This window comes from Leptodactylus fuscus, chromosome 7, assembly GCF_031893055.1.
Source record: "Leptodactylus fuscus isolate aLepFus1 chromosome 7, aLepFus1.hap2, whole genome shotgun sequence".
NCBI lineage: Eukaryota > Metazoa > Chordata > Amphibia > Anura > Leptodactylidae > Leptodactylus > Leptodactylus fuscus.
Genome location: NC_134271.1, coordinates 11,097,852 through 11,125,749, shown reverse-complemented (window position 1 = coordinate 11,125,749; position 27,898 = coordinate 11,097,852). Strand labels below are relative to the sequence as shown.

The 27,898-nt window shown below is 47.7% G+C and overlaps 1 protein-coding gene across 1 annotated transcript; it reads right to left on the bottom strand.

Annotated features, from left to right (window-relative positions):
* Positions 1 to 5,800: 5,800 nt before the first annotated feature.
* TPCN2 (two pore segment channel 2) lies at positions 5,801 to 27,898 on the bottom strand. The gene is made up of 25 exons (XM_075283629.1): positions 27,655 to 27,898; positions 23,902 to 23,963; positions 21,291 to 21,367; positions 20,517 to 20,694; positions 19,635 to 19,751; positions 18,964 to 19,070; positions 18,490 to 18,562; positions 16,142 to 16,241; positions 14,952 to 15,017; positions 14,792 to 14,856; positions 14,433 to 14,536; positions 13,039 to 13,120; positions 12,867 to 12,950; positions 12,391 to 12,510; positions 12,228 to 12,287; positions 12,021 to 12,149; positions 11,578 to 11,627; positions 11,280 to 11,379; positions 10,786 to 10,857; positions 10,122 to 10,195; positions 9,518 to 9,608; positions 9,356 to 9,438; positions 8,222 to 8,303; positions 7,312 to 7,409; positions 5,801 to 6,399 (listed from the first exon to the last, which is right to left on the bottom strand). Exons 1-25 carry the CDS (start codon positions 27,809 to 27,811, stop codon positions 6,321 to 6,323), a joined length of 2,310 nt encoding a protein of 769 aa, XP_075139730.1. The 5' UTR covers positions 27,812 to 27,898; the 3' UTR covers positions 5,801 to 6,320.

Below are 27,898 nucleotides of genomic sequence, written 5' to 3'. Positions count from 1 at the left end.
GGAGATGTGGTGATACTGATCTGAGCTATTTGTGGGGGGCACATACATATCACCCTGGAGCTCATTGCCTGGTGGAAATATTTTTCTGTTGACGAGATATTTTCCTTTCTATATTTCTATATGTTAAATACCATTTCCACAAGTAATGACCGGACTATACGAGCAATGACGGTGAAGAACCCAGAGGCGGAATCCTTTGAATTCTGCAGCCTGTATTAGATCTGCAGCTCTGAAGCTAAAACTGCTACAGCCAAATGATATACCGAAATATGGAACGTGAGAAATGTCAGAAAACGTGAAGCGAGAAGGTCAAAACGTGATGGATCAAAGACGTGTTCTTAGTCTTACTATATCTGCAGGTTATGCTGTATCTAATATTCTATCTTATATTTGTTTGGCTATCTATCTATCTATCTATCTATCTATCTATCTATCTATCTCTCTATCTCCTATCTATCTATCTATCTATCTATCTATCTATCTCCTATCTATCTATCTATCTATCTATCTATCTATCTATCTCCTATCTCTCTATCTCCTATCTCTCTCTATCTCCTATCTATCTATCTATCTATCTATCTATCTATCTATCTATCTATCTATCTATCTATCTCCTATCTCTATCTCCTATCTATCTATCTATCTATCTATCTATCTATCTATCTATCTATCTATCTATGTCATCCTTAGCTATCTATCTAGCTCTGCTGCTGTCAATCTCTGCCTTTGGTAAGATACTATAATATGAAATGTGAGAAATGTAATAAAACGTGATATCTAGAAGTCAGAACATGATGGATCAAAGGAATGTTCTAACTATATCCGCAGGTTATGATTTCTGTATTAATCTACCTTATATCTGTCAGTCTTTCTCATATGTTTGTATCTCATTATCTGTCTAAATCTGTCGATCAATTTATCTCTCTCATGATCTCTTTATATACTTTGTACGGATCTATCTATCGATCTCCTATCTATCGATCTCCTATCTATCTATCTATCTATCTATCTATCTATCTATCTATCTATCTCCTATCTATCGATCTCCTATCTATCTATCTATCTATCTATCTATCTATCTATCGATCTCCTATCTATCTATCTATCTATCTATCGCCTATCTATCTATCTCCTATCTATCTATCTATCGATCTCCTATCTATCGATCTCCTATCTATCTATCTATCTATCTATCTATCTATCTATCTATCTCCTATCTATCTATCTATCTATCTATCTATCGCCTATCTATCTATCTCCTATCTATCTATCTATCGATCTCCTATCTATCTATCTATCTATCTCCTATCTATCGATCTCCTATCTATCGATCTCCTATCTATCTATCTATCGATCTCCTATCTATCTATCTATCTATCTATCTATCTATCTCCTATCTATCTATCTATCTATCTATCTATCTATCTATCTATCTATCTATCTATCGCTCTCCTATCTCTCTATCTATCTATCGCCTATCTATCTATCTATCTATCTATCTCCTATCTATCTATCTATCTCCTATCTATCTATCTATCTATCTATCTCTCTATCTATCTATCTCCTATCTATCTATCTATCTATCTATCTATCTATCAATCTATCTTCTATCTATCTATCTATCTATCTATCTCCTATCTATCTATCTATCTATCGCCTATCTATCTATCTCCTATCTATCTATCTATCGATCTCCTATCTATCTATCTATCGATCTCCTATCTATCGATCTCCTATCTATCTATCTATCTATCTATCTATCTATCTATCGCTCTCCTATCTCTCTATCTATCTATCGCCTATCTATCTATCTATCTATCTATCTATCTATCTATCAATCTATCTCCTATCTATCTATCTATCTCCTATCTATCTATCTATCTATCTATCTATCTATCTATCTATCTATCTCTCTATCTATCTATCTCCTATCTATCTATCTATCTATCTATCTATCTATCTATCAATCTATCTTCTATCTATCTATCTATCTATCTATCTATCTATCTATCTATCTATCTATCTCTCTCTCTCTATCTATCTATGACATCACTATCAGGTAAGGTCAGAGGCAGATCCTGATTTGTGTACTCAGGGGCCCCCTGTTGTTGGTGTGTAGAATGCACCATCTGCCTGACTCCGCCTCCTGCTTTCTATCACACTAGGTGACATATCCAGTCTAGAAGTTTCATTCATCAGAGCTTTACTGCCCCCTAGTGGTCCTATGTGTGTTATCCTCTTTTATTCATAGCACAGTACAGTCAGGCTGGGGTTCCTTAGGCCCCAATACACAAATGGAGGAATATAAAACAATCTCTGTTTCCATGCAGACCACGCCCACCAGTCAAATGTAACAAAGTCACAACCGATACATCGATATTTACTTTTCAAAAAGCGTCCAGTAAAAGGGGCGTGGCTAAGACATTCAAAATTATGGGACTCCAAAAACTGATGTATCGATGTGTCCAAATGTATCCCGCCACATGCGCCACTTTCAAAAAATTTTGTACAATTTGCGCCAATGTTGCAGTTACGTAGAGAGGCTTCATGGGGTAGATTTATTACACCTGAATGCTTTTGCGCCAAAAAAATGCACCACTTCCCTAAAAAGAGGGTGTGGCCATTTACCCCATCAGATTTAGCATAATTGATCCCCAAAATCTACAAGATGCCGTAGATTTTTCCGGCAGGTGCACAGTCCGTCTCATTTTTAGGGAGGTGCACCCTCTGCCGGCTCAGAATTAAAAACCTGCCCCACGATCTTACCGACCCACCTTAACTAGTAACTATGAACCTGCAAAGTTTCACAAGAAATTGGGGGCGTGCAGGTGGCGGTGTCGCAGCGGCCGCCGCCAGCATTGATTGAATTACACCCAGGATTGCAGTCTTTTCAGTTTTCGCCTAATCTGACTATAATGGCGCGCTTGGCTCGAGGTGTCGAGGTTTAAAGAACAATCTGCTCCCTTTTTTTTGGCATTTTGTCGGTCACTTTGATCTGCGCCTTTTCTTCTGCCGTCTTAACACCTTGGAGCTTTGTTCCGGCTTTCTTCAGTAAAGTCATTGTCCCGGTCTTTTCACGGAAAAAACAGCAATTACTGTAGGTGGGATACAGGACACCGGGCCGTCTAGTGGCGGCGTAATACAAGAACGCACACACCGGGGGAGTTTTCGGGAACACTGTTGGTTACTGTATCGGGTAGAAATTGTACACAGAAATTAGTGGGGGGCAGCGGCGTTGCGTTGGAGGAGGTATTCCAAGAAGGGGTTGTTGTTTTTTTTTTTTAAAGAGACAGCGCCACACTCGTTCACAGGTTGTGTCTGGTATTGCACCTTAGCTCCATTAAAGTGAATTAGATCAAGTTGCAATACCACAGCCAACCACTGGACAGTGGTGGCACTGTTTTTTGAAGTTTTTGGTAAAAGTGCCCCATCCCCCTGACGTCCTCTACGATATGATGACCATCACCATTAGCAATAGTAATACTGACCTTTAGGGCACCTTCTTGGCATTGAGGGAACAACTTAGGACAAATAACTGAGGCAGGTGCAAAGGAAATAGCTGCGGCCTGGCACACAATGAAAGTCCCAAAGGTCGCCGCTGCTGCTGTTTATGTCCTGGCAGCTGTATACACGGATCTACAAGGAGCAGGTGAAGATACAATCGCAGGGCCGGGGAGATAAGCTGTAACCTGACAGGTGCTCCGAGGTTACCTGAGTGCGTGCACTCTGCACATCCAGGCTATTCTGCCCCCTGCCAGGCCCATAATGAAATTGCACTTAACCTGCATCATGGCTAAGACATCACATTATATTGACACCCTATCCTCAGGAGAGGTCATCGATATCTGATCGGTAGGGGTCCGACACCCAGCACCTCCACTGATCAGCATTGCCAAGTTGTCACTGTAAATGAAGGATCCATCGTTGGCAGCGCCGTAGTACTGTAGCTCAGTCTCCATGACACAGCACACTGATTTCATTGGACACTATGTAATACTTCACTTCTCCTGTGGTGGCACTGTAGGGAAACTGAACACTTGCTGCTAGCTTACAGCTGATCGGCGGCAGTCCCAGGCACGAGTACAGTCTCACTAAACCAAGACTGATATGGTTGTAGCCTGCAGGATCCTCAGACATAAGGACGAGCTGACAACAATCTTTCTGATATCCGGTAACACATCACAATACACAAAAAAAAAAAAAAAAAAATTGTTGAAAATATTTATTTCTCTTTTCCTTTAAAAATAAAAAGTGCATATCCAAAAAGTTAAAGAATTCTCTCCTCCATCCATCCGTGTAACAGTATACAATCATCATGGCAGCCCTCACTGTGCAATAACTTAGGAGGACACAACACTTTTCTATCACCGAACTTCCCCCGGCGTGAACCTCGAATTTTTAAGAAGGGTTAAAATTAAGAAAAGTGTTGAATAAAGTGCAAAAAACAAGAACAAACAAAATCTGCAATCTCTTCCCCAGGAACATGTGAATAGAGCTGAAAAACTGGTGTTATTTTTAATGTGGGGTTCCTCGGGGGTGGAGCTTAACAGGGAGGCTTTTCTTTATATCCTTGTTTCAACCACCGCCCCCTAAAGCCCTGCACTAAGCATATCCCACTTTAAAGGAACCTTTTAGAGGCTCTTCCCTATCAACAGGGTAGGGGAAAGCTTCCTAGGGGTCCGTGAAGTCAGACCCCCACGATCCTGAGAACAAAGGTTCGGTTACCCCGTTCTGATAGAGCAGGGGCCCAGAATGTGTTCTGCCGGTTCATTCACTCAGATATATCTCCCGCACTACCGTAGATAATGCATGGAGTGGCAGAACGAATGCTTGGCAGTGCATGGGTTATGTCTGTTATTACAGCGCCGCTCCATTGAAGCGAATGTGACAAAGCTGCAATACCACAACCATCCTGCACACAGGTGTGGCGCTGTTTTGAAGGCAGTCAAACTGAATATATAAGATTCTATACATAGGGAAAATATGGCACGGCTGGTGCTGGGGTGCATGAGCTCTCTCCCTACACCCCTGACAATCCCTTTAACTCCATAAAGTGTAGGCAGTAAAATACTAAAGTATAAAATCTGGAGGATCCGACAAAATCTGAAGGCATAAAATCTAACAAAAAAAAAAATTAAGACAAAAATATTGTTTTAGGGACAGTGAGAAATAAGGAAAACGTGGTTGCTCTCTTCCAGAAACAGCGCCATTTATGTTGTCAGGTTGCATCTGGTATTGCAGCTCAGCTCCGTGGAACCAATGGGGCTTAGCTGCAGTACAACAAACAACCTGTAAACAGGGGTGGTGCCCTCAGGCATTGCAAAGTATCAGTTTAGACCAAAGTTCAGGATGAGGCTGCTCATCTCGAAAACAGACAGTTGGGTCACTTATCCCCATTCACCAGTCCCCATAGATTTTACATTGTTGGCTCATCTGGCAACCAAAATGTAATTTCTATGGCCAGCTTAAAGGGAGTGTGTCACCAGGACACAACATATCAAATCAGACCCGCAGATGGCTAGGTTAGGGTCACCTGAATCAAACGGCGTTTTCCCCTCGTGAATCGGTGCCTCTGCTGGCAAGTTATCGTCGTTGCAAGTTACCTCTTGAGTGACGCCATTGCTGCAAAGAGCTCATTTGCATATGACAAAAACAGCGATATCTCAGCAACAAAGACAACGATTCACCAGGGGAAAACGCCATTAGATTCAGGAGACCCTAACCTATCTATCTACTAAGCTGGGTTGATATGCTGGGGGGCTGGTGACACTCCCTTTAAATCCATACCAATGTGTCTCCACCTTTTCACCAGGAAGGAATGTTACCTTTAACACGACCAGCTCACAAGTATCCGTTCTACCGCACCGGGATGATTGCGATTCACTGCAAACCCACAATATGTCTATCACCTATTGTAGATTAAAGGGATTGTCCAAAACTACAAAAACATGGCTGCCTTCTTGTAAGAACAGCGCTGCCCATTGGTTGTACCCAGTATTGCAGCTCCTTTGAGATGAATGGGACAGAGTTGCAGTACCACACACAACCTGAGCACAGGCATGGCACTGTTTTCGAAGGAAGTAGCCACACTTTAACAATCCCTTTAGAGTGTAATCGCGACAAAGTAACAGAATGGATGCTGAGACTAAATGTAAGATAGAACTCTCAACAGAACGTCACGTCTTGGTTTGGAGCCTACAAGACGGAGCAGTCTTTGGACCTTGTGTAGACTCAGCAGCAGGTTTGGTTTGGCAGCTTTGAGTGGTTTATTCCCGATTGTCCAGATCCACTTATGTCAAGTGACCCGTCCAGGGCGAGCGTCATCTGGAGAGGTGGAGATGAGGGTGATGGTGAAGGCGCTCCAGGAGCTCCTCGTCTGTCGGCTCCTCCAGGTTGCCCCTGTTGAGTGGGATGAATCACATGAATGAGGCGCCCAAAATCTGCATCGTATTTACCACATGGTCGGACACGAGTCTTCTATTAAACACAACATAGGTCCTCAGTATCTGATCAGTGGGGGTGCAACACTCAGAACCCACACCGATCAGCTGACCCAGCCGTTTCTGCTCCTATATAAGTAATAGGCACAGAGTTGCAGCCCCATCCAATCTATAGTGGTAGCCCAGGGTACTGCAGCTCTGTGCCTATTACTTGCCCCGCCCACAGCAGTAACGTCTGGCATCCGGAGATGGTCTAATCTGCTGATTGAAGTGGGGTCCTGATATTGGCCCCTCCCCACCAACCGGATACTGGTCGCCTATCTAGTGATGAATCGTAAGAAGGAGGCGGCCACCAACCCCTTTAACCCTGTAAGGGCTGAGACTGTTTGGGCCTTAAAGGGGTTTTCTAGCCCCAAATGGATTTTTCATACTGATAATCTATCCAGAGGACAGGGCATCAGTATGTGATCTGTGGGGGTCCAACATTCAGACTCACCCCCCCCATGAATCAGTTGTCCTACCAGAAGCCATTATGGTGGATGGGGAGAGTGTGCAGGCTCCTCCTACTTAAGTAATAGCCCTGCCCACTGTATCAGCTGATCCTTGTGGGGTCTGGGTGTCAGCTCCCCACTGATCACCTATCTTGCGGATACATCACCAGTTGTCAGGTGGGCTCCTGGAGCGATTGGCTGGCGCCCTACCGGTAACACTCTCATTAACCCTTTGGAGGCGCTGCAGGGAAACTGATCACACAACAGAGGTGATCCGGAGAGATCTCCATAACGAGACTCACCGATCATCAGGGGATCCTTCTAACAAGATGGGATTATCTATAGCGGAGAGCGCCCCCACCTGCCACAATGTAACTCACCGGAACATGAGCTGGACCGTCATGTGGTACTCTACTTGCTGAGATGGAGACAGCGCCTCCGAGTTGCGATAACTGCGATCCCATTTGTGGATAAAGTTCTAAAGTATAAACAGAAATGTAAAAAAAAACAAAAAAAAAAAAATCTGAAAGTGAAAAAAAAAAAAAATTCTACAGAAGGGCGAACAGAGGCCGATATTGTATCCACGTTCCGGCCCGCAGAGCGTCTCCTCCTATACAATACATTGTGAAGGGTGACAAGGACTCCGACCTTACGACTGCTAGTTTAGGGTCCAACATTAACCCCTTCACTGCCCTAGACCACCAGGAATCCTTACATTAACCCCTCCATTGCTGGAGACCACAAGATATCCTAAATTAACCGCTACACTGCCCGAGACCACCAGGAATCATGACATGAACCCCTTCCCTGTCCTAGACCACCAGGAGACCTTACATTAACCCCCTCATTTCTGTAGACCACCAAATAGCCTACATTATCCACTCCACCGCCCAAGACTACCAAAAGTCATCACATGAACCACTTTACAGCCCTAGACCGCTGGGAGTCCTTACATTAACCCCTTCACAGCCCTAGCACTGAAGTTAACACCTCCACTGCCCTAGACCACCAGGAATGCTTGCATTGATGTCTGCACTGCCCTATACCACTAGAGGTCCTCACATTAACCCCTTAATTGCCCATGACCAACAGGAGCCATGACATTAACCCCTTCACAACCCTAGTAGTGAAGTTAACCCTTCCACTGTCCTATACCACTAGAGGTCCTTGCATTAACCCCCTTTATTGCCCATGACCATGACATTAACCCCTTCACTACCTTGGACACCAGGATGCACGCTGGGGGTCGCTGAATTACTAAACAGACCCACCCAGGCTACAGTCACTCACCTCAAGGATCAGCGCGACAAACAGATTGACCCAGATCACCGATGAGACGATCCACCAGGCCACGAAGTACAACTTTGACCATCTACGGGGAAAAATATGAGCAGACCAATCACCATCAGATGACTGTCAGCACACTAGAGACAGGGCAGGGGGCGCTAAATATCCAACGGACCCTCCAGAGGAAATTCAGGGTCCAGCAGACACCGCAGACTGTATGACAATGGGACACTGACCTGATACATTGTAACCTTGTTTAATCAATTACCAGAGGAAATACAAGTCACAATTCTGCAGTCGCTCCTCCTGGAAGTGGATACACAACTTACACAATGTAAAGGCACTTCTGCATATTGAACAGGGTGCGGAGCCGTTCTATAGAAAGTCCACCCTGCTCGCGTGCCAAGCGTGTGTACAGAGGAACATAAGCAGTCTGTCATCCTCAAGATCATTGCAGTAAAGGAGACCCATCTGCTCTGACAGGTCTACTTTACTAAGATTCTGAATCATCTTTTCTTAGAAGGCCGACTTGTGCATTCCCTCAGTTATTCCTCCTGGAAATGTATGAATAAATTGAAACCTGGGAACGTCCTTGCAGTGCGGCAGCCATTATTGAGGGGTGTAAGAGTGCGTCAAAACACCCTCCCCCCAACTGGTAAAAACTAGTTGTCAATTTGTTCTTACATTTCCAGGAGGAATAACAGAGGGACATCATTTGCATTCTTATTTTCTCATGGAGAACTGCCTGTAAAATCAAGATCTAGACAGGGGTCCTTGATGGGACAACAAGTAAAGCCCTCAGTCCTGACGCTGCTGCTCATTAACCCTTGAGCAGAGTTCATACACTGCAGATTTGCGGTGAACTACATCACAGATTGCAGCCTCTTAACATACAGATTTTGCTGCAGGATCTCCAATCCCTTAAAGGGGTTGTTCAACAGCGCCCCTCTTATTCATAAGCTAGGCCTGGTACTGCAGCTCAACCACATTCATATCAATGGGGATGAGCTGCAATACCCTATGTTGCCAACAGACAAAAGTGGCGCTATTTTTTATTTCTAATTTGAGACAATCCCTTTAAGATCTTAACATGATGCAGATTTATTGCCCCCCTTGTAAGACATATCGAGGACTTACGGACTGGAGTATCTGGCGTAGGCCTCCAGGAACACCTGCCAGTTATTCACCACCATCACGTTCCATAAGGTCACCAGGGCCGCCTGCAAACACAGAACGGTCGATATGTCAAACCTATATCCTGACGAGCAGGACACCGCCTAAAGGTTGCACAGAACGTACCGCAAAGTCATCAAAGTTGTTAGGCCAATATTCCAGTTGCTCGTAGGATCCACATAGCAGCGACTCATTGCTGGAGCCCTCGTCAAAGGAACTGAAATTACAGGCAGGAAGAGGTTAAAAAAATGAGACTGGATGCTATGATGTAACCTATAGACGGCACATGGAGAAAACAGGAGATTCTGCTCCGTAACTCTCAGCAGCAGATAGTGATAGGAATCAAGCACTTGGGGCGAGATAGAAAACTCACTAATAGCTGCAGAGGCCTCTTTCTGTCTCTTTTACCCTCTATCCCTGGGCTCCCCTCCATTCCCAGCCAGTCATCCATGCAGAGTATTGCAGAGTATTGCAGCTGCCTCCATTCACCGCACAGCGCCCTCCCCAGGTCATGGCAGGACAACCACTGTGCAGGCAAAGCCATGCAGGGGAAGCAGCACCAAATCTACACCCGTGACCACTTTATACTCAATATTGATGGGGGAGGGGGGCACACAGGTCAGCCCCTTATGGATCCATAATGGTATATCCTATAGCGTTGTGTTACATTATGGGGTTAACCCCTTAATACGCTATAAATCAATGATACGTGATGCACCCCCGCACCTACCTCGTATTTCTAGGGTTCGGAATGACTCCCTTAAACAGGTCGATACCGATAATAGCAAATACATAGTAGACGACCTAAAGAGAGGAAACGAATATCAGGGCACGGAAAAAATACCACGTACGGGGGGGAGGGGGGAACGCTGAGAATGGCCGAAATATAAGGTGAAGTCACTGGGTACAGGTATGACTGCATATCAAATCAAATCGGCTTTATTGGCACGCCCATATAGATATTTGGCATTGCCAAAGCTAGTAAAGTGAAGGGGGGGGGGGGGGCGAGTTGGAGTGGTGGGTATGGGGGGGGGGGAGGGGTTGATTTGGGGTATAACAGTCCGTGGGGTCTCATCTTCCTCTTGTTTAGTCATCTGGGTCTTACGGGTGTCACGTACAGCCCAGGAATATATGAAGCATCAGTTCTACTAGGACGGCTCTGCCATCTTACTCTACTATATGTGACCCGCAGCAGAGGATCTGGAGCTTTGTAACAGGAAAACCTCTGTAGAAGGTATATGGAGGGGTCAGAGCTGCAATTATAGTGTCATACCTCTATATACACTAGAGGGCGCTCACTGCATAGCTGAAGTCACTAATAAGACAGTATATAGTGAGCTCCCCCTAGTGGAGGATATAGGCAATACTAGAACATACACAGGCACTCAAATTACCACCAGGATGCCGGCAAACGCTCGCAAGTTCTTCACCAGATCCAGCACAGTGCCCGCCACAAGCGCCATCACCTACAAAAGAGGGAGAATAGAGTTACTACAGATGGATATAGTCAGACCCGCGGCCCTACAAAACCTTGGACCAGTCACCAAAGCCTGAGAAGCTGGAGGATGCTCCATGATAATGGTTCACATGACCGATGGGAAGGAAGACACTCAGGAGGACATGCGTGATTTTGCAGAGCGTGTCCATCAGAAGACGTCTTGGTCCAGTGTCTGTTGTGAGACTAGCGCCGAACGTGACCGCTGAGGAAAGGAACCAGTGTCGTATGTAAGTGATGTCCGCGGTTCCTTTGCTGATTGGTCTCAGTGGTCTCGTACGGCGCAGGACTAACGGACCAGACATCGGTGGCGCACACCAACTCCCGGACATCCCCTTTAATAGAAGTGAACAAGAGATGGCGGCACCGCCACCACGCCGGCCTCACACTCACCTTCATATTAGGGATGATCCTGAGGAATCGGAAGACTATGAACATGTTGACCAGACGGACCATTTCCCAGAGAGACATCAGCCCCTGCACGTCCGGCTTCCTGCAACAGAAACACCATATCAGCGGGTCTCCCCCCTCCATTACAGGGCTACACTACTGAGATCTAGGACTATAGCTATGACCCATCACCCAACAGGTGCTCTAAGGGGTTGACATTCGCAGTGACCCCAATGCATCTTAATGGGAATTTTGCAGCAGTGATGACTTATGGCAAAGCAGTTCATCAAGTAGAACTTACCAGCCGGGGTGCGGGAAGCTGTATATCGCAAAGGTGGCAATTTCCAAAACCTAAAGACAACAGAGACTGGTTATTATCTGTTACTAGATCCTATTTAAAGGGCTACTCCAGGACTACGATATTGAGCGCCACTTCCCCTACTCAGGCCTGTGGTCAAATGGCCATTGTAATGCATGGAGCTGCAATACCAAGCATGGCCACTATGCAATGTACGGCGCTGTGCTTGGCGAGTAGTCAGGAGATGCAGCAAGCAGATCATAGCACGCGACAACCCTCTTAAAGGGGATGTCAATTCCTATGCAAATAAAGTCACCGATTGACTAGATAATGAAATTATCCAACTTTGTAATAGAATTTGCGCTGTGATTTGTCCAAGATGCCGGCTTGTTGGCAATCATCGGATTTACGTACTATAAAAATACCGAGAGGGGTAAGTAACCTACCAGGAGGATGAATGTGAGGATGCCATCGAAAATGTTGCTTGGGTAGGAGATGTAGTTCTTAATCCCCAGGGAGAAAACCTTCAAGGCCATCTCCAGGACGTAGTAGAGGATGAAGAAACAGTTTATAGCCTGCAGAGAACAATAGGAACCTGTAAGGATCAGCCCTGTACTCTCTGCAGCCTCTGCGCTCACCCTACAGATACGTACGCCCAAGAAGAAATCATCTCGATCGCCCCCGGATTTCTCCGCATCAACCATTAAGACGACCTGTGAAGACATCAAACACCTTGAAGACCACGTTCCCAAATTTAAGGTCACGGGCCTAAGCCTAGGGTTGTCACAAGACCTATAAGTGTCCGCTTTTACTTACACAGATGGAGATGAGATTGGCCAAAGCCACCACGTTCCCCAGGTAGTCAAAGTATCGATGGCTGCCAATGATTTGTAAGATCTGAAGGCACCTGGACTGATAGACGGGTCGGGGCGGGTGCTAGGAAAAAGGGGACGCAACACAGAGCGTTAAAGAGGCGGCGGTATTACATATAGCACTACAGGCGGTGGCCGGTACTGCAGCTCAGTGCTATTTGGTGTTGCATTGCCAGACACAACCACAGATAAGAGTGGCGCTGTTTCTGAAAGTACATTCATATGTCTTCTGCTTCATGCAAAAGTCAAGGCCTCGCTCTCACAGCTCCTGCGCAACACAGAAGAGGACGAACCGCGAGACAATGCCACTATCTGCCATTCAGGAGTCTGGTAAAGCTTGGTGACACTGTAGGAGGTCACTGTAATGACATATTGCCACTCACACAGCTTTCCCAGAATCAGATAGAATAATTCGTATACCTGCCGGATGGGATCCTTGTCCAGCTCGTCAAACAGCTTCTGGAAGATCTCGGCAGGGATGACGCCGCTGACGCGTTTTGCTTGCTGTAAAGAATCACCAAAGATTACAGCGATCTACGAGACGGAAATAGCCGAAATCCAAAATGGAAGTAAAAACACGAGCGGCCCTTACCGCGATGATCGCCAGCTTGCAGTAACCGTCCATCTTGACCTTCTCTAAGACTTTAATGAACGTTTCGCTGTCAACACAAGCCCTGAAGGAAAGAGAAGGTCAGCGGACACGACAGTGAGCAGTGACGGCCTGACCATGGATAGTGAGGAGTCTGTTACTGGTGGCCACTTCTCAATGTGGTGTATAAGTGACCAAAACATGGCGCAGATTGGCTGAAATTCCCCACATGCTGTAAATTCTGAGCAGTTACATTTAAAGCAGGTGGACGAATTTTAGGAAAAAGGACAATGACGGGGGGGGGAGCAAAGATGGACAAGAGGCACAGGCAACAAGGAGAAGAAGAAAGGGCACAGGCGACAAGGATAAGAGGAAGGGGCACAGGCGACAAGGATAAGAGGAAGGGGCACAGGCGACAAGGATAAGAGGAAGGGGCACAGGCGACAAGAATGAGAAGAAGGGGCACAGGTGATAAGGAGAAGAAGAAGGGGCACAGGCGACAAGGATAAGAAGGGGAACAGGCGACAAGGAGAAGAAGGGGAACAGGCGACAAGGAGAAGAAGGGGAACAGGCGACAAGGAGAAGAAGGGGAACAGGCGACAAGGAGAAGAAGGGGAACAGGCGACAAGGAGAAGAAGGCGAACAGGCGACAAGGAGAAGAAGGGGAACAGGCGACAAGGAGAAGAAGGGGCACAGGCGACAAGGAGAAGAAGGGGCACAGGCGACAAGGAGAAGAAGGGGCACAGGCGACAAGGAGAAGAAGGGGCACAGGCGACAAGGAGAAGAAGGGGCACAGGCGACAAGGAGAAGAAGGGGCACAGGCGACAAGGAGAAGAAGTGGCACAGGCGACAAGGAGAAGAAGGGGCACAGGCGACAAGGAGAAGAAGGGGAACAGGCGACAAGGAGAAGAAGGGGAACAGGCGACAAGGAGAAGAAGGGGAACAGGCGACAAGGAGAAGAAGGGGAACAGGCGACAAGGAGAAGAAGGGGAACAGGCGACAAGGAGAAGAAGGGGCACAGGCGACAAGGAGAAGAAGGGGCACAGGCGACAAGGAGAAGAAGGGGCACAGGCGACAAGGAGAAGAAGGGGAACAGGCGATGAGAAGGATAAGAAGGGGCACAGGCGACAAGAATGAGAAGAAGGGGCACAACTAGACAACAGAGAGGAGGCATAGCATAGACAATGGAGATAAGCCGCCTCCTAAATTGCCCCATGAACTAGATTTTGAGGCGTCCATTCACCCCTACAGTATAGACTTAGGTGTTCCCATTTTATTTTGGGCTCCATCTCGGAAGAGTCTCAGCCCTTAGAAGGGAGTTCTGTTTTTCTATCACCACCTAAATAACATGGTCAGAAGAATACGAGAGACAGGCGGACAGACACATATCCACTTACGCCTGGTCACGGCCGCCGGATGAGATTTCCCTATAAAAGGAAAGTACTTCAAACGCTGCTCGAATTCCTAATCTTCTTCTGAGCAGAGACGCCTGGACAGATTTCTGGAGATAAGTAAGAAAAAACAATCACAAACTAACCCAATATTATACAAACATGGCTGCTTTCTTCCAACAACAGCGCCCCACCTGCTCACAGGCTGACTATGGTATTGCACCACTGAAGTAAATGTGGCTGAGCTGCAATATCACACACAACCTGACACGTGTGGCTCTGTTTCTGCAGGAAAAAACACCACGTTACTTTTAAATCTACAAAATGACCACGTGAGAGAAGAAAACACAAAGTCACCAGCTCACCATTAAATAACCGCGGAACTGATTGTATATGATGGCCGTCAGCAAATTCATCAGAATGAGACTCCCTGTAACACAGAACAGACTTGTGATTGGCATTGATGGACGGAAGATAAGAAATCAGGATTTACTGACACAGCTGAAATCAAAACAGACGACTTACCTATGACTGTGAATATGATGAAGAAGAGGGAGTACAGCCGGTGGAATGAATAGGCGGGAATCATCACTGCCGTGGGAGGACAAGAAAGCTGCGGGTCAGTATAAACGTTCTGTACAATTGTACCCCTCTGACACCTGACAATATGCCCCCTCCTTATTCCCTGCAGTAGGAGTCTTCTTAGCTATACAGCCAAGTACTACAGAGTCTCTGAACAGAATCGGTCTCCTTCCCCCTCTGACAGCTGACAATATGGCCCCTTCTTACTTTCCTTCAATAAGAATATTCTCAGCTGTACCACCATGTACTGCAGAGATTCTGCACAGAATCAGTCTCCTTCCCCCTCTGAGAATAGTCCTTTCTTACTTCCCCTGTATTCAAAGTATTCTTAGCTATACTGCCATGTACTGCCGAGACTCTGCACAGAATCAGTCTCCTTCCCCCTCTGACAGCTGACAATATAGCCCCTTCTCACGTCCCTTGTAGTAAGAATATCCTCAGCTATACTGTCATGTACTGCAGAGACTCAGCACAGATTCAGTCTCCTTCCCCCTCTGACAGCTGACAATATGGCCCCTTCTTACTTTACTTCAATAAGAATACTCTAAGCTATACCACCATGTACTGCAGAGACTCTGCACATAATCAGTCTCCTTCCCCCTCTGACAGCTGACACTATAGCCCCTTCTCACGTCCCCTGTAGTAAGAATATCCTCCGTTATACTGTCAGGTACTGCAGAGACTCTTCACAGAATCAGTCTCCTTCCCCCTCTGACAATATTGCCCCTTTTTCTGCAGTCTCTACTCCTCTCCTGACCATCAGGGCCGAACACTTTTCCTATTGGCTACCCTGCAGTGAATGAGGGTAACATAACATGGGTCCATCACACACCCCTTTAAATACATGAAATCTGGCCCTATACAGCTCCCAGGGCCACAACATGAAAGGCACTTAGGGAGGAGCTTTGTGGGAGTGGCCTGTCAGTAGCTTTCAGCCAATCAGCATCACAGGAAGCGATTTCCGCCAAATCTGCTGGCTTAGAGCACAATCCAATCTACTGGATTGCAGGTACCCCAAAATATATCCCACCCCAAACTCTAAAAAAACCGCTGGTTATAGTCAGGACTAGGACATGACGACGTTGTGTTAGCCATATACCCTACGTGGCTCCTTCTAAGACCCCTCAGCTCACCATCAGGGTTGTTGGCGGTGGTCAGCAGCACCAGGAGCGAGGTCAGGGAGTCCGGCAGGTTGCGAAAGTATCTCAACCACTCGTCGTCCACCTTAGACCCCTAGAAGCAAATACAGACATAGCAAAGACATGGACGGCAAATAGTGACACCGCGTGGATCAGGCCCAGGAGAAGAGGAAACGAGACCAAAGGCCGAAACCCCAGAAACGAAAGAAAAAAAAAAAGAGAGAGGTGCTTACATAGAGGAGAGCTTAGTCCTGACAACAGAGGAGAGCAGAAGGTTGTCAACCTACACAGAAAGAAGAGCAAGTGTTGGTGAAGAACATATAACCCTGAGGAGCACGTCTACCAATGCGGAGATCTTCAGAGAAACCTTCAAATTTCTGCTGGTTGCCCCCGGCAACAGACCGCGAACTCTCTCCACTTTGTTGTCAGACATGTGACCTTGTAGTTCAACTCTGACACCAACGTTGTCGGTTTCCAGGGGCGACCAGAAGAAACGTGAGAGATTCTGATAATCCGGCCTACTCGACTCAGTGGCGGGTCCTCGTCTTACGTTCCAAGGAGCTGGTGATCTAAGGCTATGGGGTGCGTAAACGTTACCAATGGCACCAAGCGGCAGAGATGAGGAGGAGGTGGGCACCATGATTAACACTCGCACTGCCACACTGGCACCACGAGGCGCAGATAAAACACATTATAGGGAACGTCAGAGCCGAGAACATGGAGCACAGGAAAGAACCAAGAGAATCTGCAAGTCATCAAGTAACGCAACGTCACGTAACCACAGAGATGAGTCACGAGGAGCGAAGGCCGTCATTATCATCTAATTATACGGCTTGTAGGGACAGAACTACAACTCCCATCAGCATGGAGCACAGAGGTCATGAGCTAAGGAGGCCAGTGGTGGTGGCAGCAGCGGGCTGTCTAGTGGCAGGTGGGGCACAGGCTGTCTAGTGGCGGTGGCAGGTGGAGCACAGGCTGTCTAGTGGTGGTGGCAGCAGCGGGCTGTCTAGTGTCGGTGGCAGGTGGGGCACAGGCTGTCTAGTGTCAGTGGTAGGTGGGGCACAGGCTGTCTAGTGTCGGTGGCAGGTGGGGCACAGGCTGTCTAGTGGTGGTGGCAGCAGCGGGCTGTCTAGTGTCGGTGGTAGGTGGGGCACAGGCTGTCTAGTGTCGGTGGCAGGTGGGGCACAGGCTGTCTAGTGTCAGTGGTAGGTGGGGCACAGGCTGTCTAGTGTCGGTGGCAGGTGGGGCACAGGCTGTCTAGTGGTGGTGGCAGCAGCGGGCTGTCTAGTGTCGGTGGTAGGTGGGGCACAGGCTGTCTAGTGTCGGTGGCAGGTGGGGCACAGGCTGTCTAGTGTCGGTGGCAGGTGGGGCACAGGCTGTCTAGTGTCGGTGGCAGGTGGGGCACAGGCTGTCTAGTGGTGGTGGCAGCAGCGGGCTGTCTAGTGTCGGTGGCAGGTGGGGCACAGGCTGTCTAGTGGCGGTGGCAGGTGGAGCACAGGCTGTCTAGTGGCGGTGGCAGCAGCGGGCTGTCTAGTGTCGGTGGCAGGTGGGGCACAGGCTGTCTAGTGTCGGTGGTAGGTGGGGCACAGGCTGTCTAGTGTCGGTGGCAGGTGGGGCACAGGCTGTCTAGTGTCAGTGGTAGGTGGGGCACAGGCTGTCTAGTGGTGGTGGCACGTGGGGCACAGGCTGTCTAGTGTCGGTGGTAGGTGGGGCACAGGCTGTCTAGTGGTGGTGGCACGTGGGGCACAGGCTGTCTAGTGTCGGTGGTAGGTGGGGCACAGGCTGTCTAGTGGTGGTGGCAGGTGGGGCACAGGCTTTCTAGTGGCGGTGGCAGGTGGGGCACAGGCTTTCTAGTGGCGGTGGCAGGTGGAGCACAGGCTGTCTAGTGTCGGTGGTAGGTGGGGCACAGGCTGTCTAGTGTCGGTGGTAGGTGGGGCACAGGCTGTCTAGTGTCGGTGGTAGGTGGGGCACAGGCTGTCTAGTGTCGGTGGCAGGTGGGGCACAGGCTGTCTAGTGTCGGTGGCAGGTGGGGCACAGGCTGTCTAGTGTCGGTGGCAGGTGGGGCACAGGCTGTCTAGTGTCGGTGGTAGGTGGAGCACAGGCTGTCTAGTGTCGGTGGTAGGTGGAGCACAGGCTGTCTAGTGTCGGTGGTAGGTGGAGCACAGGCTGTCTAGTGGTGGTGGCAGGTGGAGCACAGGCTGTCTAGTGGTGGTGGCAGGTGGAGCACAGGCTGTCTAGTGTCGGTGGCAGGTGGGGCACAGGCTGTCTAGCGGTGGTGGCAGGTGGGGAACAGTTGATAGGACAGAGGTGAAGCCCCCCCCTCTCATTAGTAATGTAGTTACCTTTGCATGAGCAAACAGCAGCATACCAAACATGGTGAAGAGACAGAGGTGCAAAGCCAGGAGCAGCAGGACACTGTCAGGAAACAAAGCCGGGTATTAGACACAAACAGCAAACACAACCACAAGGGGGCAGATTTACTGATGATCAAAATGCACCTAAAGCGGCCACTACACTGGATATACTCTGTGTAGTCTGATCCCGCCGCCATGTGTTCCTCTGCACCATCTTCTTGCTGACCTATAGTCACTCATGGCCAGGTGATATAGTCTGCACGGGTTTAGGTAGAGATTTGTAACCAGAGTGTTTGCAAACTTCATTTTAGATTAAATATTAGCTTTAAACATTCCTTGGATATATCCGATTCTGGGAAAGCTGGGTCATAAGTCAAATTTCCTCAGACAAGTGCAATGCCCCACCCTGCCCCCCCGAATGCCCCACCCTGCCCCCCCGAATGCCCCCTGACAGCTTCCTACCTGCCCATCTCCGGTAGGGTCCTCTTGATGCATTTCAGAGTCTTTTTCATCAAAGAGGAGTTTTGGAGAAGAAAGAAGGGGCGCAGCAGGCGGCGGATTCTCACCCCCTTAAGAAATAAAATCAGGTGATTATTACGTGCAGACGGGCCGGGCGGCTTTATGTCAGTCTTGTCCTCTGAGCTGCACCCTGGTGACCGCCCATCAATGACACACGTCCGGCCGACTGGCAATTAACTCTGCACGAGCGTACCTGTCCTTGCAGAGTTAAAGGGGCGGCGAGATTAAGCTATCCCGAGAGTTGGTCCCCAGGCCGATCAGCTATATGGCGCCGCTTCCAGCACCCGTTATGTCCTAAACCTGGACAACCCCTTTAATCAAAATAGTGAACATTTTTGATCGGGCGGACTCTTATTTCGGGTGGGGGGTGTCAACCACTTGGACTAAAGGGGGTTTCCACCACATATATTGATGGTCCATCCTGGAAAGCCCCTTTAAGAGTGCAGTCAATGTATCCAGTAGTTTCTCTTCCGTTTCCTTGACCCTACAAGTGTCTCTAAGAATTTGGAACCAGTTTACACTTGACTCTTCTTCGTGCCGCACCCTTGTCCCCGCGCGGAGCTCTGGTATGAGGAGTAGACACGTCATGTCACAGCGCCCTGGCGATACATTACCTCTCTACACATGAGGCACAGGGACACCGTCCAATCCGTGATGGAAACCGCCAGGACCAGCAGGTAACCGAGCAGCCATTTGTTCTTCATGAACTCCGTCCAACCAAACAAGTAACTCTAAAAAATTAAAAAAAATAAATAATTTTTTTATACTACGATAAATACACAACATTCCCTTCTTCTTTTTCTCACTTTACTTCCTTGAATACAAAGTTACAACATTTAAAGGGACTTTCCACCTCTAACTATAGGTCAGTGAGAAGTCAGTGGAAGGTACGTGAGCTGCAACCCCCCAACCCCAATCATAGGGGGTCCGTGCACCATGTCAGGCTTGTGTCATCAGGTCAACGGCCAAAGCTTTGGTGTTACTAGAAGAAGGGGAGACCCGTCTCAGATCATCAATAGCAGATCAGCAGGGGTCTGGCACACAACACCCCCACTGACCAGATGTCAGAAGAGAACGGCGCCATAGGATGTATAATGGCTGTGTTTGGTATTGCAGCTCAGAACAATTTCCTTGAATGGGACTGGGCTGCAAATAGGTCATAAGATGGATGTGATGGGACATGGACTGTGAGGTGGAAGGGATTCTTATAGGACCCCATCTGGGAATGGGACTGAGCTGTAATATCAGGCATAGCCACTATATACTATACGGCGCTGCACCTGGGACTCAATGAAGTGTCCTCCAGAGTGCTGAAACTGTGCGAGACCTCTGCCATCTGATACGGATGATATATGTCATCAATATGTTTAGTCCTCGAAAACCCCTTTAATTTATTGGTGGTAGAAGACAAGGGGCCAGGCTCAGTCTTAAAGGGACGGGCGAGGCTTTCCTGCAGCGGGCACGTGGCGGGGGTCTCCTGCTGTCTCCACTCTTACCTTCACAGACAGATCCACAATAAACAGCAGAAACGTGACGCCCTCTACGCTCTCCGTCAGTCCACACGGAGGCTCCCAGGCAGCCGCGCGGTAGCGAACGTCTGAGGTCGCGGTCAGGGAGGATGGCTCCTCCACAAAGGCCAAGGCCAGGTTCACAAATATCGTCAGGTTTAAGATCCTTAAGAAGAAAGAACAGCCTTAATTAAAGGGGATGGTCACAATCACGACAATTAGGCAATACGTCTTTGATCACAACACGCCCTGTTTGAACGACGCATTGGTCACTTGGGTGCGCAGACTACAGTACAGTCCCATAGACTACCCATTCTTGTGATTGGTGGTCCCAGTGGACGAACACTTATTACTTACACATAGAATAGGTGATGACTGATTTTGGGACATCCCCTTTAAAGACGTTTTCCAGGACTTTTACATTGAATAACCTATCCTTACAAAAAGTCATCAGCAAGTGTCTGACAACCAGGACCCCTGCAGATCAGCTGGCCAGGTGCCTTCACATTCGCAGCTCAGTCCCATCCAAGCGAATATCCTGAGCTGCAATACAAAGCACAGCCACTAAATACTGTATGGCGCTGTGCTTGGTAAATAGTGAAGATGCCGCAGTGATCACCAAAACAGCTGATCGGTGAGGTGCCAGGTGATGCACCCCTGCTGATCTAAGGGTAGGCCATCAATTATTAAGATTGGAAAAACCCCTTTAACTTCCTTTTTGCTGCAAAGTATGATCCCCCATGATGACGTTCCGCTGCTCACCATTGGCACAGGTCGGCGTAATACCATCGATAGAGCTGCAGGGAGTTCTGGTCAACGCGATGGTCTATGGAGCGGTACTGAAAACACAAAGGTGAGTACATTATATTACATTATGGGGGGCCTATAGGTCTCCATCATCCCCGTATACTAACCTACAGCCAACTGGGAACACAGGAGGCAAATTATTACAGGACTACAGGATCCGACTACAGAGGTTACATTTGTAGTCTGTAACAATGGAGCCGCACAAGCAACAGAAACATTTCAATCAAGGCCAGATACAAAGTTACACACGACCGTCTGTAGTCACGGTAAGGAATAAGGAGGATGACCAGCCGGGATATGGCAGGACCAGCTGACCGACGTGTATGAGGTTTAGCTGAAGACCTCAATTCACCCACAACAAAAGATCTTTGTCCGATAAACTCAACAAAACTGTGGGAAAGACTGAAATAAACCCCCGTCCTGTCACATCTGCAGTCACAAGTTGTTCTTGTTGTTTACTGGAATATTTTGGTACAGAAAAGACCCCAGGGGGCGACGTGAATGATGTCATCACAGGAATATGGAAAACATAAGGGGCTGCACATCAGATGAGTAAATATTGGTATCCTGCGCCTTACGGGGATATATAAAGCACGAAAGAGTAACACAGGAGACATAGGGGTCAGCCGAAACACCGCGCTCTGGTGACAATGTAATGAATGCAAGTTATCTGACCAGTCACTCCATTCAGAGGGAGGGCCCAAAAGTGGGTTACAGGGTAACTTACTGTGCCCAAACAACCGCTTTAAAACTAAGTAAATTACATTACTTATCCTGTATTATACTCCAGAGCTGCGCTCACTATCTGCTGGTACACTCAATGTGTACATACATTACATTACTTATCCTGTATTATACTCCAGAGCTGCGCTCACTATCTGCTGGTGCAGTCACTGTGTACATACATTACATTACTTATCCTGTATTATACTCCAGAGCTGCGCTCACTATTCTGCTGGTGCAGTCACTGTGTACATACATTACATTACTTATCCTGTATTATACTCCAGAGCTGCGCTCACTATTCTGCTGGTGCAGTCACTGTGTACATACATTACATTACTTATCCTGTATTATACTCCAGAGCTGCGCTCACTATTCTGCTGGTACAGTCACTGTGTACATACATTACATTACTTATCCTGTATTATACTCCAGAGCTGCGCTCACTATTCTGCTGGTGCAGTCACTGTGTACATACATTACATTACTTATCCTGTATTATACTCCAGAGCTGCGCTCACTATTCTGCTGGTGCAGTCACTGTGTACATACATTACATTACTTATCCTGTATTATACTCCAGAGCTGCGCTCACTATTCTGCTGCTGCAGTCACTGTGTACATACATTACATTACTTATCCTGTATTATACCCCAGAGCTGCGCTCACTATTCTGCTGGTGCAGTCACTGTGTACATACATTACATTACTTATCCTGTATTATACACCAGAGCTGCGCTCACTATCTGCTGGTACAGTCACTGTGTACATACATTACATTACTTATCCTGTATTATACTCCAGAGCTGCGCTCACTATTCTGCTGGTGCAGTCACTGTGTACATACATTACATTACTTATCCTGTATTATACTCCAGAGCTGCGCTCACTATTCTGCTGGTACAGTCACTGTGTACATACATTACATTACTTATCCTGTATTATACTCCAGAGCTGCGCTCACTATTCTGCTGGTGCAGTCACTGTGTACATACATTACATTACTTATCCTGTATTATACTCCAGAGCTGCGCTCACTATTCTGCTGGTACAGTCACTGTGTACATACATTACATTACTTATCCTGTATTATACTCCAGAGCTGCGCTCACTATTCTGCTGGTACAGTCACTGTGTACATACATTACATTACTTATCCTGTATTATACTCCAGAGCTGCGCTCACTATTCTGCTGGTACAGTCACTGTGTACACACATTACATTACTTATCCTGTATTATACTCCAGAGCTGCGCTCACTATTCTGCTGGTACAGTCACTGTGTACACACATTACATTACTTATCCTGTATTATACTCCAGAGCTGCGCTCACTATTCTGCTGGTGCAGTCACTGTGTACATACATTACATTACTTATCCTGTATTATACTCCAGAGCTGCGCTCACTATTCTGCTGGTGCAGTCACTGTGTACATACATTACATTACTTATCCTGTATTATACTCCAGAGCTGCGCTCACTATTCTGCTGGTGCAGTCACTGTGTACATACATTACATTACTTATCCTGTATTATACTCCAGAGCTGCGCTCACTATTCTGCTGGTGCAGTCACTGTGTACATACATTACATTACTTATCCTGCAGACCCTATACACTATAACGGGGTCCGCCAGGTTTATTCCCGAAAAATGTGGAAAGAAAAGTATGACTTGCAGGACTTTTCTCTCCGTATTTTTCAAGTAGAACGTGGGACGGAATCCCGGAATGGAAACCGAGCACAAGTGTGAAGCCAGCCTGAGGCAGTTCTGTGCAGGTACAGACAGACAAGGTATGCCAGTAGATTTCAGCTCTGAAGGTCACCAGTGATTTGTCTCCTTACCTGGATGGCGTCTTCTATGAACACTACGGCTTGGTTCACATACAGGTTTTCATCCACAGTCCCTGGAGATATAGAATGTTATAGGTTATTTCTCTCTGGTTTCAGTTTCCTGTTTGTTGAGTTGACCAAACATACCAGCGACACGTCTATTACACGGAACACTAGTGCAGCACTGTCTACTGGATTACTTCCTGCTGTCAGTGAATGGTAACAAGACATAAGGACCTCATGCACACCACTGCCGCTTTAGGACCTCATGCACATCGCTGCTGCTTTAGGACCTCATGCACATTGCTGCTGCTTTAGGACCTCATGCACACCGCTGCTGCTTTAGGACCTCATGCACACCGCTGCTGCTTTAGGACCTCATGCACACCGCTGCTGCTTTAGGACCTCATGCACATTGCTGCGGCTTTAGGACCTCATGCACATCGCTGCTGCTTTAGGACCTCATGCACATTGCTGCTGCTTTAGGACCTCATGCACATCGCTGCTGCTTTAGGACCTCATGCACATTGCTGCGGCTTTAGGACCTCATGCACACCGCTGCTGCTTTAGGACCTCATGCACATCGCACGGTTAGAAAGTTCTGCATATAGCCAACACGCCACAGCTGAGACTTTGCTACATTTGTATCCAGTCCATCCTCAGTGATGTCTACAGCCGGAGTTCCACTCTGTTACATTGTAGCGAAGTAACCTATGAGTGATCCCTGTAACGCCTTGTTATATGGCCGCCCGCTGAGTCCTCAGAAGTGTTACATCCGAATCCTGTGAGACACGGCCGGCAGTGACTGCGACTCCCATCATTGTCACCGGCCTGTTACTCATCCTCGAGACTTTATACATTAATATATGTGCAGGTAATCGCACAAAGGACAATCCCCACCGGTTACTACAGAGGAGCACATAGGGTTAATAACCAGGGGGTGCTCAGAGTTATCGTGGTCATACAGGAGCCCCGTTATACAGGACGGCCCCTCCGCACCTTCTACTGTCAGGGCGGCCATGGGCAGATAGCACTTGGATTCAGTGAGATACGAAGAATAATAATAATAATACATTTTATTTACATAGCGCCAACATATTCCGCAGCACTGTACAATTTATAGGGTTCAGATACAGACATACATAACAAAGAACGTCATTTCACACAATGGGACTGAGGGCCCTGCTCAAAAGAGCTTACAATCTATGAGGTAGAGGGGGTGACACAAGAGGTAGCAGGGGCGGCATTGCTTATACAGTGTTCAGACAATTTTGTGCATTAGGAATTGTGATAGGCTTGTCTGAAAAGATGCGTCTTTAGTTTGCGTTTGAAACTGTAGAAGTTGGGAGTTAATCTGATTGTCCGGGGTAGAGGATTCCAGAGAAGTGGTGCAGCTGGGGAGAAGTCTTGTATACGAGCGGGGGAGGTTCTGATAATAGAGGATGTAAGTGTTAGGTCATTGAGTGAGCGGAGAACACGGGTTGGGCGGTAGAGAGAGATGAGGGAAGAAATGTAGGGAGGTGCGGCATTATGGAGAGCCTTGTGGGGGAGGGGGAGAACTTTATATTTTATTCTATAATGAATAGGCAGCCAATGTAGTGACTGGCACAGACCAGAGGCCTCGCTATAGCGTCTAGCCTGATAGATGAGCCTGGCCGCTGCATTCAGAATAGATTGTAGAGGGGAGAGTTTAGTGAGGGGAAGACCGATTAGTAAGGAGTAACAGTAGTCAAGGCGAGAATGAATCAGAGAGACAATAAGTGTCTTTAGTGTATCTCTGGTAAGGAAAGGGTGTATTCTGGAGATGTTTTTGAGGTGGAGGTGACTTGAACGTGCGAGTGATTCAATATGAGGGGTGAAGGAAAGGTCTGCGTCAAATATGACCCCGAGGCAGCGGGCCTGCTGCCTAGGAGTTATAGTAAGGCCTGAGACTGCAATGGATATATCAGGGACAGATCTGTTAGATGGTGGAAACAGTAGTAGTTCAGTCTTAGAGAGATTTAGTTTCAGATAGAGCGAGGACATGATATTAGAGACAGCAGAGAGACAGTCACTGGTGTTCTGTATGAGTGCAGGGGTGATGTCACGGGAAGATGTGTATAATTGGGTGTCATCAGCATAAAGATGGTACCTGAAGCCAAATCTGGTGATGGTTTGTCCAATGGGGGCTGTGTAGAGAGAAAAGAGCAGGGGGCCTAGGACTGAGCCCTGAGGAACCCCAACAGCAAGGGAAAGAGGGGAGGAAACAGAGCCCGCAAATGATACACTGAAAGTGCGGTCTGAGAGATAAGAGGAGAACCAGGAGAGCGCAGTGTCCATGAGGCCGACTGAGCGGAGAATAGTGAGGAGGAGATGATGGTCAACAGTGTCAAAAGCTGCAGAGAGGTCCAGAAGAATAAGAAGAGAGAAGTCACCATTGGATTTAGCCTTTAGTAGATCATTAGAGACTTTTGTGAGAGCCGTTTCAGTAGAGTGCAGAGCGCGGAAACCAGATTGTAAGGGGTCAAGCAGAGAGTTAGCAGAGAGATAACGGATTAACCGAGAATAAACCAGGCGTTCCAAAAGTTTAGAGATGAAGGGGAGGTTAGAGACAGGTCGATAGTTAGCAGCACAGGACGGGTCCAGGGAGGGTTTTTTCAGTAGCGGGGTTATAACAGCATGCTTGAAGGAGGATGGGAAGATTCCAGAAGAGAGAGAGAGGTTAAATATTTTAGTAAGGTAAATAGTGACAGCAGGGGACAGAGATTGGAGAAGGTGTGAGGGGAAGGGGTCACTACTGCAGGTTGTGGGGCGAGATGAAGAAAGTAGCTGGGAGACTTCCTCTTCTGTGACAGGTTCAAAAGATGAGAATGGGCAGTCTGAAGTGCGGCTGGTGAGGGGAACAGTACTATCGTAGGTGTGGGAGTCAATGCCACCTGGGGCTTGGGCAGTAATTTCCTGACGGATCTTATCAATTTTATCATGGAAATACATGGCCAGGTCATCAGCACTAAGGTCTGTGAATGGCGTCTGCACCTTGGGTGTGAGTAAGGAGTGAAAGGTTTCAAAAAGCCTTTTAGGGTTGCTGGAGAGAGAAGAGATGAGGGCGGTGAAATAGTCTTGTTTGGCGAGGTGAAGGGCAGAACTATATGTTTTAAGCATAAACTTGAAGTGGAGGAAATCTGCAGGTGAGCGTGATTTTCTCCAGAGACGTTCGGCACACCTAGAGCAGCGCTGAAGAAATCGTGTCTGTGGCGTGTGCCAGGGCTGCTGCCTCCTATGTGGGACTTTACGAGTGGAGGGGGGAGCAACCTCATCCAATGCATTTTTGAGGGTTTCATTATAGTGACTGGTGGCCAGATTGGGACAGGAGATTGAAGAGATGGGGGACAGGGAGGACTGTAGAGTATCTGAGAGGTGCTGGGTGTCAATAGCACGCAAGTTCCTATATGTGTGATGGGTAGGGGCGTCTTGTGAAGGGGAGAGAGCACTGATGGTGAGAGATAGAAGATTGTGGTCAGAACACGGCTGCAATCTGCCACAAACAGCGCCACACCTACATAACACACAGGGTGTGCATAGTAGCCCCCTCCGAGTGACCAGAGGCAGTATCCCCCCCATGCAGTAGTCAGAGGCATTACCCCCACCACACCCTGTGGTCAGAGGCAGTTGTCCCCCCCTCCCAATGGTCAGAAGCAATACCCCCCCACCACCCCACAAGTGATCAGAGGCAATACCCCCCACCCACAATGGTTAGTGTCAGTTCCCCCTAGTGGTCAGTCTCACCATTGGGCTCCTCACTGATGGGGCCCCTGGCTTCTCCTGAGGACGCTATGGATGAATACGAGCCGGTCCTGGCTTTCTGCTGCCGGTCCTGGTTACTGAAGTCCGGGTCTACACACCAGCTCCTCTCCCCAGACACCAGGAGAGGATCCGACTCCATCCCGGCCGCCGACCACAGCCGACCAACCCGCAAAACCGGACGATTTATGGATGAAACTAAAATCTAATCGCCAGCAAAAGTGAACTC